Here is a 15248-nt window from a genome sequence, read left to right on the forward strand (position 1 = left end):
CCCTCCTCTGCACTCAATGGTGCCTGCGTGGAATTTTAACCTGGTGCTCAGAGCATTACAGAAGCCGCCTTTTGAACCCTTGTTGAGGGCATCTCTGAAAGACCTGACGTTGAAAGCAGTCTTTTTGGTGGCTATCACTTCAGCCAGAAGAGTTTCCGAGCTCCAGGCACTCTCATGTCGAGAGTCTTTTCTGCAGTTCACTGAGGCAGGAGTGACTATTCGCACAGTGCCTTCCTTCCTGCCCAAGATTGTTTCTCGCTTCCATGTGAATCAGCAGCTCTGTCTCCCTTCCTTTCGTACGGAGGACTACCCAGAGGAGTACTCTGCTCTTAAATATCTGGATGTGAGACGAGTCATCATCAGATACCTGGAAGTGACCAATGATTTCCGGAAATCGGATCATCTGTTTGTCCTGCTGGCAGGTCCTCGTAAGGGTCTGCAGGCTGCTAAGCCTCCAGTGGCAAGATGGGTCAAGGAAGTCATTGACGCGGCTTATGTGGCCGCGGGGAAGGTGCCGCCTATCCAGCTGAGGGCTCACTCCACTAGAGCTCAGGCGGCCTCGATGGCAGAGGCCGGGTCCGTCTCCTTGGAAGAGATATGCAAGGCGGCAACTTGGGCATCGGCCCATACATTCTCCAAGCATTACCGCTTGACTGTGGCGGCACGGGCGGAGGCCCGGTGTGGAGCTTCAGTGTTGAGTTCAGGGATTCCTATGTCCCGCCCTGGGTGAGTACTGCTTCGGTACATCCCACCAGTCTATGGATTGATCAGCTTGATGATATGGAAGGTAAAATTATGTATAATCATACCTGATAATTTTCTTTCCATTAATCATAGCTGATCAATCCATAGCCCCGCCCAGATATCTGTATGGTTTCTATTCTGGTTGCATTTCAGGTTCAAGTTTAGTCTTCAGTTACTTCAGGAAGACTTCGGGTTCAAGTTTTTTCACTTGGATTCTTCAAGAGTTGAGACGAGTTTGTGTTACAGTGAGCTGCTGCATTCCTCTCCCCTCCGTTTTACGGGGCTGGATTGAGACATAAATTCTGCCGGCACTCCCTCCCGCTTCGTGCGGTTGTAGGGCAGTTTTGTACCCCTCCCGCTTCGGCGGTGCTAGGGTCAGTCAGCTCCTCCCGCGGTTGCGGTTGCAGGATAAGCCAGATCCCCCCGCATCGGCGGGTGTGGTGTCCCTCCCCCGCTCCACGGGGATGAGCTGGACGGATTCCCCTCCCCCACTTGTGTGGGGATGAGCTGGGTTAATTCCCCTCCCCCACTTGTGTGAGGATGAGCTGGGTTAATTCCCCTCCCCCACTTGTGTGGGGATGAGCTGGGTTAATTCCCCTCCCCCGTTTCGGCGGTGGTGAGCTGGGCAGAGTGTCCCTTTGTGGGTGTAATTCTCTAAGTGCTGAGTCCTGCAGATGGAGCTTTGATATCGACATACTGAGGAGTTTCCGGCAGCACATGACCACATATAGGGAGGCAAAAGTTTGCTCTCTATCTCCACCTGCTGGTAGATGGACACAACCCACCAGTCTATGGATTGATCAGCTATGATTAATGGAAAGAAAATTATCAGGTATGATTATACATAATTTTACCATCTACATCCGGCAGATTGAAATCTCCCAGCAACAGCACCTCTCTCTTCTTTCCCAACTTTTGAATATCTGTGATCAGGTCTTTATCTAATTCTTCCAATTGTGTTGGAGGTCTGTAGACAACACCCACGTGGACAGAGGTTCTATCATCTCTTTTTAAGGTGATCCATATCGCTTCTTCCTTACCCCAGGTCCCTGTCATTTCAGTTGCTGTGATATCATTTCTCACATATAGAGCTACTCCTCCACTTTTACGACCCTCTCTATCCTTCCTAAATAGATTATAGCCTGGTATGTTTGCATCCCATTCATGGGAACCATTGAGCCATGTCTCTGTGATTGCAACAACGTCTAAGTCTGCCTCCAAGAAGCTTACCTACATATTCCTATTCAGCCTGCTCACCACACGTTTTTGAGGTTAGTGATCCTAGGTCACCATTTCCAGTTTCAGGCTCCGCCCTTTGGTCTAGCAACAGCTCCGCACACTTTTACCAAGGTTATGGTCGTGGTAGCAGCGGCTCTCAGGAAGCAGGGAATCTTAGTCCACCCGTACCTAGACGACTGGTTAATCAGGGCAAAGTCTTATCAAGAGAGTTGCCAAGTTACGGATCAAGTGGTAAGTTTCTTGCAATCTCTAGGTTGGGTGGTAAACATGGCCAAGAGTCGTCTGGTTCCTTCTCAGTCTCTGGAGTATTTAGGAGTTACCTTCGACACAGCTCAGGGGAGAGTTTTTCTTCCCCAGGGCAGAATTGTAAAACTCCTGTCTCGGATATTAAACTTACTTCACAGACGCGACCTTTCTGCTCGATTATCTTCAGGTCCTGGGGTCCATGGCAGCGACGATAGAGGTAGTTCCCTGGGCCAGAGCTCATATGGGATCTCTACAATGGTCTCTACTATCCTGGTGGTTCTCTCAGACGGACTCAGGTTACCTCTCAGATCCCAGGAGTACAGCTCTCCTGGTGGCTACGGACAAAGAATCTTCTCATAGGAATGCCAGTCTTCGGGGCTGGGGAGCCCATTGCTTTGGCAAGTTGACCCAAGGTCTCTGGTCTCCTCTGGAGACGACTAAATCCATCAACTTTTTGGAGACCAGAGCTATTCGGCTAGCTCTACTGGAGTTTCGTTCCCTCCTGGTGGGCAAGGCGGTACGAGTTCTCTCGGACAATGCCACAGCGGTGGCTTATGTCAACCGCCATGGGGGAACGAAGAGCCGCCTTTTAAGTCACGAGACGGCCAGACTCATGGCATGGGCAGAAGTTCACCTCTACACCATTTCAGCCTCCCATGTAGCAGGGGTAGAAAACATGATTTTCTCAGTCGGCACACTCTCGATCCAGGTGAATGGTCTCTCAGCGATCGAGCATTTCAGTTGATAGTAGCGCAGTGGGGCACTCCAGTCCAGATCTGTTCGCTTCCAGTCAATTCAAAGGTTCCTCGATTCTTCAGTTGCCGAAAGGACACAAAAGCTGCGGGAATAGATGCCCTCTTACAGAGGTGGCCTTCCGGACTCCCTTACGCGTTCCCTCCGTTGCCTCTCTTATGTCACCTTCTGCAGCGGATCGCAGAACACAGAAGTCCGGTAGTTCTGGTAGCTCCGGACTGGCCTTGTCGGCCTTGGTACGCGGACCTTCAGCGTCTTCGGTCAGCGGTTCCTCTTCGTTTTCCAGTTCACAAGTCCCTGCTGTTACAAGGACCAATCCCACATCCAGACCCGGTTCAATTTTGTCTTACGGCTTGGCTCTTGAACTAGCTCAATTAACTAAAAGAGGTTATTCGTCTTCAGTAATTGCTACCATGTTGCAGTCTTGTTGGCGCTCCACCTCTCTAAATTATACCCGCACTTGGAGGATTTTTGAAGCTTGGTGTGAAGAGGCTTATTTCTCCTTTTCAGGCTTCTGTACCAGGTATTGGATTTTCTGCAGCGGGGATTTGAGAAAGGTTTGTCTCTCTCCAATCTGAAAGTTCAAACGGCAGCCCTTTCCTGCTTCAGGGGTCGAATTCAAAGTAAGACCTTAGCTAGTCTTCCTGATGTCTCCCGTTTTTTGAGGGGAATTACTTCTTCGCCCTCCAGGTAGGTCAATTTTTCCATCTTGGGATCTCAATCTTGTTCTTTCAGCTCTAACTGGTCCTCCTTTTGAGCCGTTGTCTGAGTCTTCTCTTAAGGATTTGACTCTTAAAGTGGTGTTTTTAGTGGCCATAACTTCAGCAAGAAGGGTTTCGGAGTTGCAAGCTTTTTCCTGCAGATCTCCATTTTTGGAAATTTCTAAGGGAGTGAGTGGTTCTATGTCCGGTTCCTTCTTTCCTGCCTAAAATGGTTTCTCGTTTTCATCTTTCTCAATCGGTTATTCTTCCGGTTTTGGGCTCCTCTTCCGGCTCAGAGGAGCAGGGGAAGTTGTGTACTTTGGATGGTAAGAGAGTGCTTAAACGCTATCTCGCAGTTACTCAGGATTTTCGTCGCACGGATCGTGTTTTCGTTCTTGTTGCTGGTTCCCACAAGGGGTTGGCTGCTTCTAAGCCCACGTTATCTCGATGGATTAAGGAAATGCTTCTTACATTCTTGCAGGTAGAGCGGTTCCAGAAAGTGTTAAAGCTCATTCCACGAGGAGCAGGCAGCTTCTTGGGCGGGAGTGCTTTTTGGTACCTCCAGCGGATATTTGTAAAGCAGCAACGTGGTCCTCTCTTCATTCTTTTTCTAAACATTACAGACTTGATGTACAGTGCTGGCAGGAGAGTGTCTTTGCGTCTCGAGTACTTACAGCCGGCTTGCTAGGGTCCCTCCAATAGGACTGCTGCTTTGTTACTTCCCATCAGTCCAATCCTGGTCCGGTCCGGAGGGATGCCAAGGAAGTAGAATAGGCCTTACCTGCTAATTTTCTTTCCTTTAATCCCTCCGAACCGGACCAGGCCCATCCCATGTTCTTTCAACTTCAGAATTTTTTTCTTCTCTTTCGAAGTGAGTTAGTTCGTTTATCAGAAACGGAGTTATTTTCTAAGTTTATAGGTATTAAAAAAAATCTATTTATTATATATATAACATTTTATGTGGGCCATACCACTTCTCTGGTGAGAGTTGCTGGTGAGCTCTAATACACGGCTTCGCCGTTTAAGCACATTCAATGAGTGCTTGGTGGCTGCTTTGATTTCACAGTGCACAGTAGGGTGTTCTCTCTTTCTTTTCTGCTTTGTCAGTCAAATACTGAGGCTAGTGTCATATGGCCAGGGCTAACCCATCAGTCCAATCTTGGTCCGGTCTGGAGGGATTAAAGGAAAGAAAATTAGCAGGTAAGGCCTAATTACTACTTATGAGATTATGAGACAGCGTATCAGTCCTGATCATTTATCATCTGGGGTAAGACTTGTGGAGACTTTGAGCTGGGGGGGGGGGGGGGGGGCAGGCAGCCAGCCAGCCAGCAGTGGAAAGTCCTCTACTGGACTGCTCAAAATAAAAACCAGCTGAGCAGACCTCCCATTGATGCACTTGAGTGGGACCTCTTTCTTTCATTGGAAGGACTGCCTGTTCATTTTTAAGTTTAATCACTTCTTCCATTTGTCTTTGGCTGCCATGGCACATCGGCAACTCTGGTTGCGGCATTGGGCAGTGGATGCGGCATCAGTCGTGTTAAACTCAGAACAAGTGGCTTTTTGGAGAAGATCTCAGTAACTTGGTGAAAAAACTGGGGGAAACTAAGCCACAACGGTTGCTGGAGGATAAGCTGAAAGCCTCTTGTCATCCATCTTCAGAAGGCTCTTGATCTGGATTTCAAGACAGCAGATGGTACTAGCCTGATCATCAGAAGCCCCGCTTTCAGAGCACCAATGCCTTCTGAGCTTCATAATGATGTGAGGCTGGTCCACTCTTGTCGTCTTCTGGTGGTAAGGATATCTTCAGGAGTTTTAGGAGGAGCAGGTCAAAATCATGTCAGACCAGTGGATTCTGGTATTCTTTTTTTTTTTTTGTTTTTTTTTGTTTTTTGTTTTTTTTTGTTATGTTTATTAAAGTTTTTGAATAACAATATATAACAATAGTCATGTCTCAATCACATAGCATATATGTAAAACTTACATAACAAATAACAGAAGAAATAACAGATTCCCTCCTTCATCCCTACCCCTCTACCCTAACATAAACCTTACTCATTAATGAAGGTTAGTATTACTAAGAACGATCATTCCACTTTCAGAGTCTAGGAACAATCAAGTGGGGTGCATCAAGATCTATCCCATTGTGCCCTCTCCATGTTCGATATCGTTCCCATAGCAGATTAAATTTTGTGTTATGTCCCGATTTCAAGGCTGTCAATTTTGACATTTGGTAAAGATAGTCCATCTTATGTATCACTCGAATCACCGGTGGTGTCATTATACTTTTCCAAGCTGCCGCCAATGCTATTTTCCCAGCTATAAACCATATGGACGTAAGTCGATGGTCGGAAAGTCGAACTCCAGGTGGGCGAATATGTAGTAAGCATATCTCATGTTTAGCTGGATATCGCACCCCGGTCACTTGGGCGAACGTATCAATCAGTTCCGCCCAATATAGTTGAATCTTAGGACAAAACCACCAAATATGGGGCATATCCCCCACCATTGCACACCCTCTCCAACATTGATCAGACCCCTTCCCATACATTTTTACCAATCTCTTTGGGGTATAATACCATTGATATAGTATTTTATAGCTGTTTTCAGTGAGGGAACTGGAGACAGAGGCATGTAACATTTGTTCTAAAGCTTTGTCCCATTGAGTATTATCTAGGGTTATTTGTAAATCCCGCTCCCATCGTTGTATATAATGTTGTATTGGGCCCTGATCAGCAAGCAGAGCCCCATATAGACGAGATACACATCCCCTATGACTGCCCGCCCTCATTGCTTTTTCTATATCTACCTCCTCCAAAACCAGTTCTGTCTTTGCCTTCCTATTTATGTAATCTCTAAAACGCTGATAATGAAACAGATGGGAGGATGGTAATCCATAGTCCTCCTGTAACTCCTCAAATGGTATTACTTGATCATCTTCCCACAATTGGCTTAGTGTGATAAGACCCCTCCTTTCCCATTTGCCATAAAGCGGATTGTCTATCCCCAGCGGGCTTCCCGGGGCAGTTTTTATTGTCATCTGTTGAAAGTGTAGTCTGTTGGGGAGAGTCCTTTGCCTGACCGCCCACCATGTCTGCAAGGGGTATTGCACTGCTAGTGGGGCTTTCCTAATGTAAGACTGAAGTTGGCTCTTTGGTAGCCATAATATAGAGCGTAAGTTTGTTAGTCCCATCCAGTATTGTTCTATTTGGACCCATGACTTAGTACTACCAGTGCTCCACTCTGCTAGTACTCGCAGCTGTGCTGCGTGATGATATAAAGCAAAATTTGGGACCCCCATTCCTCCTCTTTTTTTTGATTGGTACATAACAGCCGCACGCACTCGTGGCGGCTTATGCTGCCATATATATGCGAAAACCTTTCTGTTAAGCTGTCGAAAAAATCCCTTCGGTACTGGTAATGGTAATGCAAGGAACAAATACAAAAGCTTGGGCAAAATCATCATTTTTATGGCTGCCACCCGTCCCAACCAAGATAATTCTAACCCCTCCCATCTGTCAAGATCTCGAAAAAATTCTTTAAGCTTCTGGTGAAAGTTAACTTGATGGAGGTCCGAAATTTTGGGTGTTAATTGAATACCTAGATATCGGAGAGACCGTTGGACCCATTTGATCCGAAATTGCTGCCGCAGTGAGGCTTCCTCCTCCGTCGCTAGCCCCAATCCCAAGGCCTCAGACTTATCAATATTTACCCGGAACCCAGACATATTGCCATATTGATTCAGTTCCTGTAATATATATGGCAAGGACTCGCCTGGGTTAGTCACTGTTAATAGAATATCATCAGCGAATAGCATGACTTTGTGTGCTAGATGGCCCCACCTTAAGACTGTGTATGTGCGGGTGTTGACGTATACATTGGGCCAAGGGCTCCATTGTTAAAGCGAACAGCAGTGGAGACAAGGCACAGCCCTGGCGGGTCCCACGCTCTAATGTTATCGGGTCAGAGTTGGATCCATTGATTCTCAATACTGCCAATGGCCGGGTATACAATAACTGAAGCCATATTATAAATCGACCTGTAAATCCCATTTGTTCTAGTACTGCAAACATAAAGGCCCAATTGACCCGATCAAATGCCTTTTCGGCGTCTAAAGAAAGAAGCAACTTTGGCTGTCGGGTGTTGGTTGCCTCATAAATCAAGTGGAGTGCCCTGTGAATATTATCTATTGCTTGCCTTCCCATGATGAATCCCGCCTGGTCTTCTTGTACCAGCTTCGGCATGAGCCTTTGCAGTCTCTTAGCCAGTATCTTAGTAAAAAGCTTATAATCCGATCCCAACAAGGAGATCGGACGGTAAGAATTACAATACTGTGGATTCTTTCCTGGTTTAGGCAAAACTACTACATTTGCTAATCGCCAAGTATAAAATAACTCCTCTTGGGTGTCAAGCTCATTGAATGCTTGAACCAGTAAAGGGATTAAAAGCTTGCTAAATCGTTTATAAAATTTGTTTGTGAATCCATCTGGGCCCGGGGCTTTACCATTAGGCATGTCACTGATGGCCCACGCCACCTCATCTAATGTGACAGGGGCAGAGAGCGCCTCCGCCTCCACTGCTGTTAGTGTGGGGAGCGCCGCTCGTGCAAGATAACTCTGGGCTTCCTGCGCATCTAAAGTCCCCTCCGTTCTATATAAGGCCGTGTAAAAGTCTGAGAAGGCTGTCTTGATATCCTCTCGTGCTATGCACAGTTTCCCCTCCCTATTGAAGATGGAGAGTACTTGTGTATGGGTATAGTGTTTTTTCAACTTAAATGCTAGTAATCGTGAAGCTTTATTCCCAAATTCGAAATGAGCTTGTCTCACCCGTTGAAGGTGCTCTGCTATCTCTGCCATTTGAATTTCCCTAAGCTCCGTCCGCAGTGTATGCATACGGTGGTTTATATCTCCCGCCCCCGGTCGCCCAGTGGATTGATCGGTGAGGTCCCTCAACTCCGCGTGTATTTGTTGGGTCCTTGCTCTTACCTGTCGTTCTAGGTGGATCTGTAAGGATATAACTTTTCCCCTTACACCCTTCCCAGAGGATCCCAGCCAATACTTCATTATTATCATTGATATCAATGTACTCTTTAATATCCGCTTCTATCCTGGCAGCTATGACTGGGTCTGCTAATAATTTATCACTAAAGCGCCACTGTGGTGTCTCAGGACTCATTACCTTCAATTTCAGCTCAAGTACAACTGGAGCATGGTCTGACCACGTCCTCGGATATATCTGAATATTAACAGCATTTGTCAGTAATGTCGGGTGCCCCATCCAAAAGTCTATGCGGGAATGAGAGTTGTGTACAGCTGAATAAAATGTATAACTTCTGGTTTGGGGGGTTCTGTGTCGCCAAATGTCTAATAGTTGCCATTGCCTCATAAATTTATACAATTGGGATCGATCTGCTTGCGAGTAGCGTACCCCTTGTGTAGAATTATCTAGTGTTGGTTGTAGCGTGAGATTATAATCACCACCCATTAAAAGGGTCCCTTCAACATGCTTGGAGAGGAGCACTGATAGGTCCGAATAGAAGGCACCTTGCTGATCATTGGGAGCGTATATATTTAAGAGTGTCAGCAACTCCCCTTCTACTTTTACAATCAGCAATAGATATCTACCCCCTTTGTCCCTTACTACTCGTTGCACCTGCCAGGGATACTTATGAGATAATACTATCAGGACTCCATTCTTTTTTCTTTCTGTGAGACATGATGCAAAAAATACTTGCTGCGATTTCATAGTACTACACAAACGCTCTGCCTTCTGTAGTAAATGGGTCTCTTGGATAAATGTTATATCTGCATGGAGACGTTTTATCTCCTGAAACATGAGGTGCCTCTTTCCTGGGGAATTAAGTCCCTTTACATTAAGGGTCATGCAATTTACAATACTCATCTCAATTGTGTGACAATCTCTTCTATCCCTCTTCCTTTCCCAATCCTCTGATCTATCCCCTCTTGAGAGTCCTGCTCCCTAACCTTCAAGTAATATTGAATCTGAGCTAATCTCCCCCCAACTAAAAACTCCCTTGCCCTCCCATCCCCTTTTAAGACATCCCTGTAACAAAAACATAAGGATGTCATAGAGGGAAGTGACCCACCCCCCAACATATTATCTATTAACAATTTGAGCCCCACTGCTTAGAGCAAATTAATGCTAGATGCGCAACTGAAAGGCGCTTATTTCGCATAGAAATATATATATAGCAAATGGTCATCACAGTACAAGATTCAATCTTACAGTCATTCTCTTGCAACTTATGGCTGGGATCAAACATTATTGTGTCTGTTCCTCTAGTCATTTCTTTGCTTTATCTTCAGGCCTTCTTAATTGAGTGTCAGAGTGCTGCCGCTGTAGCCGGCCTTTTCCCGCTGTGACCCGCTGCCATCTTGGTCTGTCTCCAATTGATGATACACGTTTCCTGGGAGTATTAATGTCTCCGCTGGGGCCTGCTTCCGGAAAGATGTGCGCTGCCTCTGCAATATCTCGTATTTGGCACTTCTTCCCCTCCTTGTAGAACCGCAACACAAAGGGGTGGCCCCATCGATATTTAATCCCCTTGTCTGCCAAAAATCTCGTGAAAGGCCGGAGCTCTGCCCTTCTTTTCAAGGTAGCCGCAGCCAGGTCTTGGTAGCATTCAATATGATACGAGTCCCATTCAAATCCTGGCGTGGAGCGCAATGCCTGCATGATCTGTTCTTTTAATTTAAAATCGCTGAAACATGCGATAATATCCTTTGGGCGGTTTGATGTTATAGTTCCTAGGGCTCTGTGGGCACGCACCAGCTGAATTGTAGCAGGGTCTCTTGTAACTTGAATGTTCTGGAGCAGCGCACTCGCGATTTTTTGAACCATCTGCTCACAATCCGTATAGTGTGGTGTGTCTGGGAGACCACGAAATCGCACGTTGCATCGGCGGCTTTGATTCTCAAGGTCTTCTATTTTATCCCAGACTTGTTGGGTTTCGTGCCGGGCCTCACGTTGTTGGGAATCGAGTGTCTGAATTATTTCCGTTTGCTCATCCAAGCGGTCTTCTATATCGGCTACTCGTAGGCCCAGCGCGCCTATTTCTCCACGTAGCTCCGCCCCCATCGCAGCGATGTCCGCCCGTACTGCTGTAATTATCTCCATTTTTATCTCTTGTAACCAACCCCGGATTTCTTGCATATTTGCGTCCTCCGGGCCCCGACCCTCCCCCGTAGCGAACAACGACGAGGAGAGCGGCGAGGGACTTCCCCCTCGGGATTCGGGCTGGCGATGTTCGGGGGCTGGTGTAGTCGAGCTCGTGGCTGGGCCTGTATATGCGAAAGTTTGTAAATCGACTGCTGGGGCTTTTGAAGTCATCATATATCGCTTACCCCTAGCTTTAAACGCTGTTTTCATGCGTTTTTCAGTCGCACTTGTTAAATCTTTATGCAGTGGGTTTCCTGATTGCTTGGGGCTGATCAGAGCTCGTGGCTCAGGCAGCCATTTCAGGTGGTGATGTCACTTCCTCGGATTCTGGTATTCTTACAGAAGGTTACAAGTTGGTTGCTGCTTTCTTTTTGCAGCCTCATTGTCAAAAGGAAATCAAGGTTCAGGCCACTGTAGATTCCTTGCTGGCACACCAGGCCATTGTTCCAGTTCCCCAGGCTGAACAGGGACAAGGCAGATACTTTGTCTTACTTCATTGTCCCAAAAAAGGAAGGCACCTTTTTGTCTGGTTGTAGATCTCAAACACCTAATAATTATAGCCTCAGTTCAAGGGATATGGAATTTATCAACATCCTCTTGTCTTGGAGGTGTAATTCAATATACTCATATGACCACCGTATCAATTTCTACATTTTGCGGTTCTGGGCTTTTGGTTCAGGACTTTGCCCTTTGCTCTCACCATGGCACCAAGAATGTTTACTAAGAGTTGTGATGGTGGCCTTCCTTCGGCACCAGGGAATCAGTTCACCTGTATCTTGATGACTGGCTCATTTGTGTGTGGCGGCAACGGACAAAGCTGTCTGTCTTCTGCAGTCATGTTGGGTAATTAATTCCGAGAAGAACAGTCTTAACTGCATAGCAAACACTGGAGTATCTGGGCACTGTTCGACACAGCAAGGGAGAGAATCTTCCTCATGGAACGCAGGGGGTTTAAGCTGGTTCCACAGATTTATCTTCGGTAGTAGTATGCAGTGGTGGTTGTCACCCAGGAATTTGACCATTGGAGCTCCCTTTCTAATAAAACAATAGGGGGTGGTAACAATGGATGCCAGCAAGTCGGCTGGCACAGGGTATCTGGATGGAACAGGAGTCTCGGTGGTTGACTTTTTTGCTTCCTTTCTGGTGGGGTGTTCAGTCCAAGTTTTCTCTGACAATGTGACTGTGGTGGCTTATATCAGCAAGTAAGGCATTGAAAAATCTTCTCTGCTTGTCAGCAGCTCATATTGCTGGTTCCTGGAATGTGGATGCAGACTTTCTCTGCAGTTTACTATCAGTTAAGAATGGGAACTATCCGGCCAGGGTTTTTAACTGATAGTGGACTAATGGGGTTCTCAGCCTCTGGATTTGATGGCAATGAAAAGGAATGCCAAAGGATCCAAGTTATTAAGCCATTCGGAAGAACTGGGCTCGATGGGGATAGCTGCCCTACTGCAGCCCTGGCAGGGGACACATCTACTGTATGAATTCCCTCCTTGGCCCAAGGTAGGCCGCGGTTTAAAGAATCACATTACGTTGGCGTCCAATAATTTTCATTGCCCTGGATTGGCCACAGAGGTCATGGTACATGGACCTAATTTGACTGCTGGACCGGGGATCCTCTCCATCTTCCACAGGTACACAGCCTACTGAAGCAAGGTCCAGAACTCGAGGATTCATGCCCCTTTGGTCTTACAGCTTAGCTACTGAAAGGGCTTGGTTGAGATGAAAATGTTCTGGTTCGGTCATTGATACCTTAATTCAGGCTCAGAAACGCTCTACATCCATAGCCTGTGCAAGGGTGTGGAATATGTTTGAGGGCTGGTGTTTCTCCCTTCACTTATCAGATCGCGCACATCCTAATATTTCTCCAGGCAGGCCTTCACAAAGGATGGGTGTTGGGTTCTCTAAAAGTTCAGGTTGTAGCTTTGGCCTATTTTAGGGGCCATCTACAGTAGACGTCTCTTGAGGCTCACCCATATATCGTTCAGTTCTTGCGGGGAGTGGGCCGCTTACAGCCCCTTTTGTTTGCTGTGTCCAGAGTAGAACCTTAATTTAGTCTTTCAGGCTTTTCAGAGGCCTCTTTTTAAGCCACTCCGGAAGGCTGCTTTGAAAGATCTTATATTAAAGACATTGTTCTTGGTGGCTGCTGTTGGCACAGTGTTTCAGAGTTTCAGGCTCTTGTTGGAATCTCCTCTGCTTTTCAGAGGTGGGGGTCTCCCTGCAAACTGTTCCTTCCTTTTCTTCCGAAAGTGGTATCAACATTTCATCTGTAGAGCTTCTGTCTTTTCACAGAGAGGACAAGGAGGCTCAGTATTGTTCCTTGAAGCTTCTCAATAGATATCTTGAAGTCACGAGTTTCACAAATCGGACACACTGGTAAGCAGAGGTTTGGCCTCATGGCTTCCAAGCCCACAATTGCTAGATGGCTTAAGTTAACTATCGCATCAGCTTATTTGCTTGTAGGGAAGCCGGCTCCTCAGGCTTTGCAAGCTCATTCTATGAGGCCTGAAGCAACATCCTGGGCAGAGACTACTTTACTTTACTGTCTCTGGATATTTGCAAGGCAGCAATGTGGTTGATGCTGCATACCTTTGCCAAGCACTACAGGATGGACTTTTTAGTGTGCTCGGAAGCCAGTTCTGGGGCTTCAGTCCTCGGGCTGTGGCATCAGGATTTCACAGGTTCTAGATTGGAAGCTATGTAATTGAAGGAGTAATTAGGTCTTACCTGATCATTTTCTTTCCATTAGTCCTTCCCACTTATTCAGAGGCCCGCCTGAGGATTCTGAAATGTTTAGTCAGTGCGAAGTAATGGATCAGATAACAACTCTTACCTTGCATGGTGCTTCCTGCATATCTCTTGTTCTCAAGTTGTCCAGAGATGAAAGGTCCACACGTGTTTGCTCTTTTGGTTAGTGTTAGGTTAGTGAGTTTAAGATGGTTATGTGAGTTCTGAGTTTCCCTTACTGCTTGTCTACATAAATACTGAGCAGCTGGATTGGATGCAAGAGAGATCTCAGCTCAGTTTTCAGTTTTCTATCTCCACCTGCTGGTTGATGGACACAACTATCCCACAGGTTCTGCAATAGTGGGAAGGACTAGTAGAAAGAATTATCAGGTAAGACCTAATTTCTCCTTACATTAGCCATGATCTGATCTCCGTTCTTCAATAGGAAAACACTGGCCAATAGACATAATGGGGCTTAAGTTCTGTTCACATGCTGCTTATAAGAGCTATTTTTAGATGAACTTCTGATTCCAGTTACTTTATGCCTACAGTGTTTCTCAGCATTCTCCTATAAAGTAATATTTTACTTAAGAATTTATAATAACCTTCAGATTTTATAGAACATTGGAAGCATAGTATCTTGTAAAGGGGCACAGTTGTTTCCAGAAAGAAACTGAAAAGTAGTAATGTTCTATATTTGTCCTATTTGTATCTTTTTACTTGATTTATTCTGTTCCCACTTGTCTTCTCCCTCATTGCACATTTTTTTAAATCAGTTTTGGCTTCTGCAAATGTTTTTTTTTTCTTTTTACTTGCCTTCCCATTCTCTCTGCTATTGTGGATGACTCTATCCCTTCTATCTTTTCTCCCCCATTGCATTTCTGCAGGAGGTGCTGTGGCTCAGCAGGTTCCTGTCCAGGCCATCCAGGTGCACCAAGCCACACAGCAGACGTCTCCTTCTAGCGACAGCAGTTCAGACCTCATACAGACCTCATCCAGTGGAACAGGTAATGGGATTTCCCTCCACCTTGCCATCTGTTGGGCCTGAGCAGTTTCAGTTATGTGCAAGAGAGAACTTACGTGTAACTGAAACTGTAGAAGTGTCGTCGTCGATAATACACTGAAACCTTCTGCTCAGTGTGCTGCTGCGGCTATGAAAGCGAATAGAATGTTGGGTATTATTAGGAAAGGAATGGAAAACAGGTGTGAGGATGTTATAATGCCGTTATATCGCTCCATGGTGCGACCGCACCTTGAGTATTGTGTTCAATTCTGGTCGCCGCATCTCAAGATATAGTGGAATTGGAAAAGGTGCAGCAAAGGGCTACTAAAATGATAGCGGGGATGGGACGACTTCCCTATGAAGAAAGACTAAAGAGGCTAGGGCTATTCAGCTTGGAGAAGAGACGGCTGAGGGGAGACATGATAGAGGTATATAAAATAATGAGTGGAGTGGAACAGGTGGATGTGAAGCGTCTGTTCACGCTTTCCAAAAATACTAGGACTAGGGGGCATGCGATGAAACTACAGTGTAGTAAATTTAAAACAAATCGGAGAAAATTTTTCTTCACCCAACGCGTAATTAAACTCTGGAATTCGTTGCCGGAGAATGTGGTGAAGACGGTTAGCTTGGCAGAATTTAAAAAGGGGTTATACGGTTTC

The 15248-nt window shown here is 46.1% G+C and overlaps 1 protein-coding gene across 2 annotated transcripts in view; it reads left to right on the forward strand.

Moving 5' to 3' along the window:
• The window catches only part of SRF (serum response factor), a 157211-nt gene that overhangs the window by 100718 nt on the left and 41245 nt on the right, over window positions 1–15248 (forward strand). For both annotated transcript variants that reach the window (XM_030195700.1, XM_030195701.1), the window contains one exon: window positions 14474–14593. In XM_030195700.1, coding sequence (XP_030051560.1) covers window positions 14474–14593 — 120 coding nt within the window. The remainder of the gene's footprint in view (window positions 1–14473; window positions 14594–15248) is intronic.

The sequence above is a fragment of the Microcaecilia unicolor genome, chromosome 3 (assembly GCF_901765095.1).
Source record: "Microcaecilia unicolor chromosome 3, aMicUni1.1, whole genome shotgun sequence".
NCBI classification, from domain to species: Eukaryota; Metazoa; Chordata; class Amphibia; order Gymnophiona; family Siphonopidae; genus Microcaecilia; species Microcaecilia unicolor.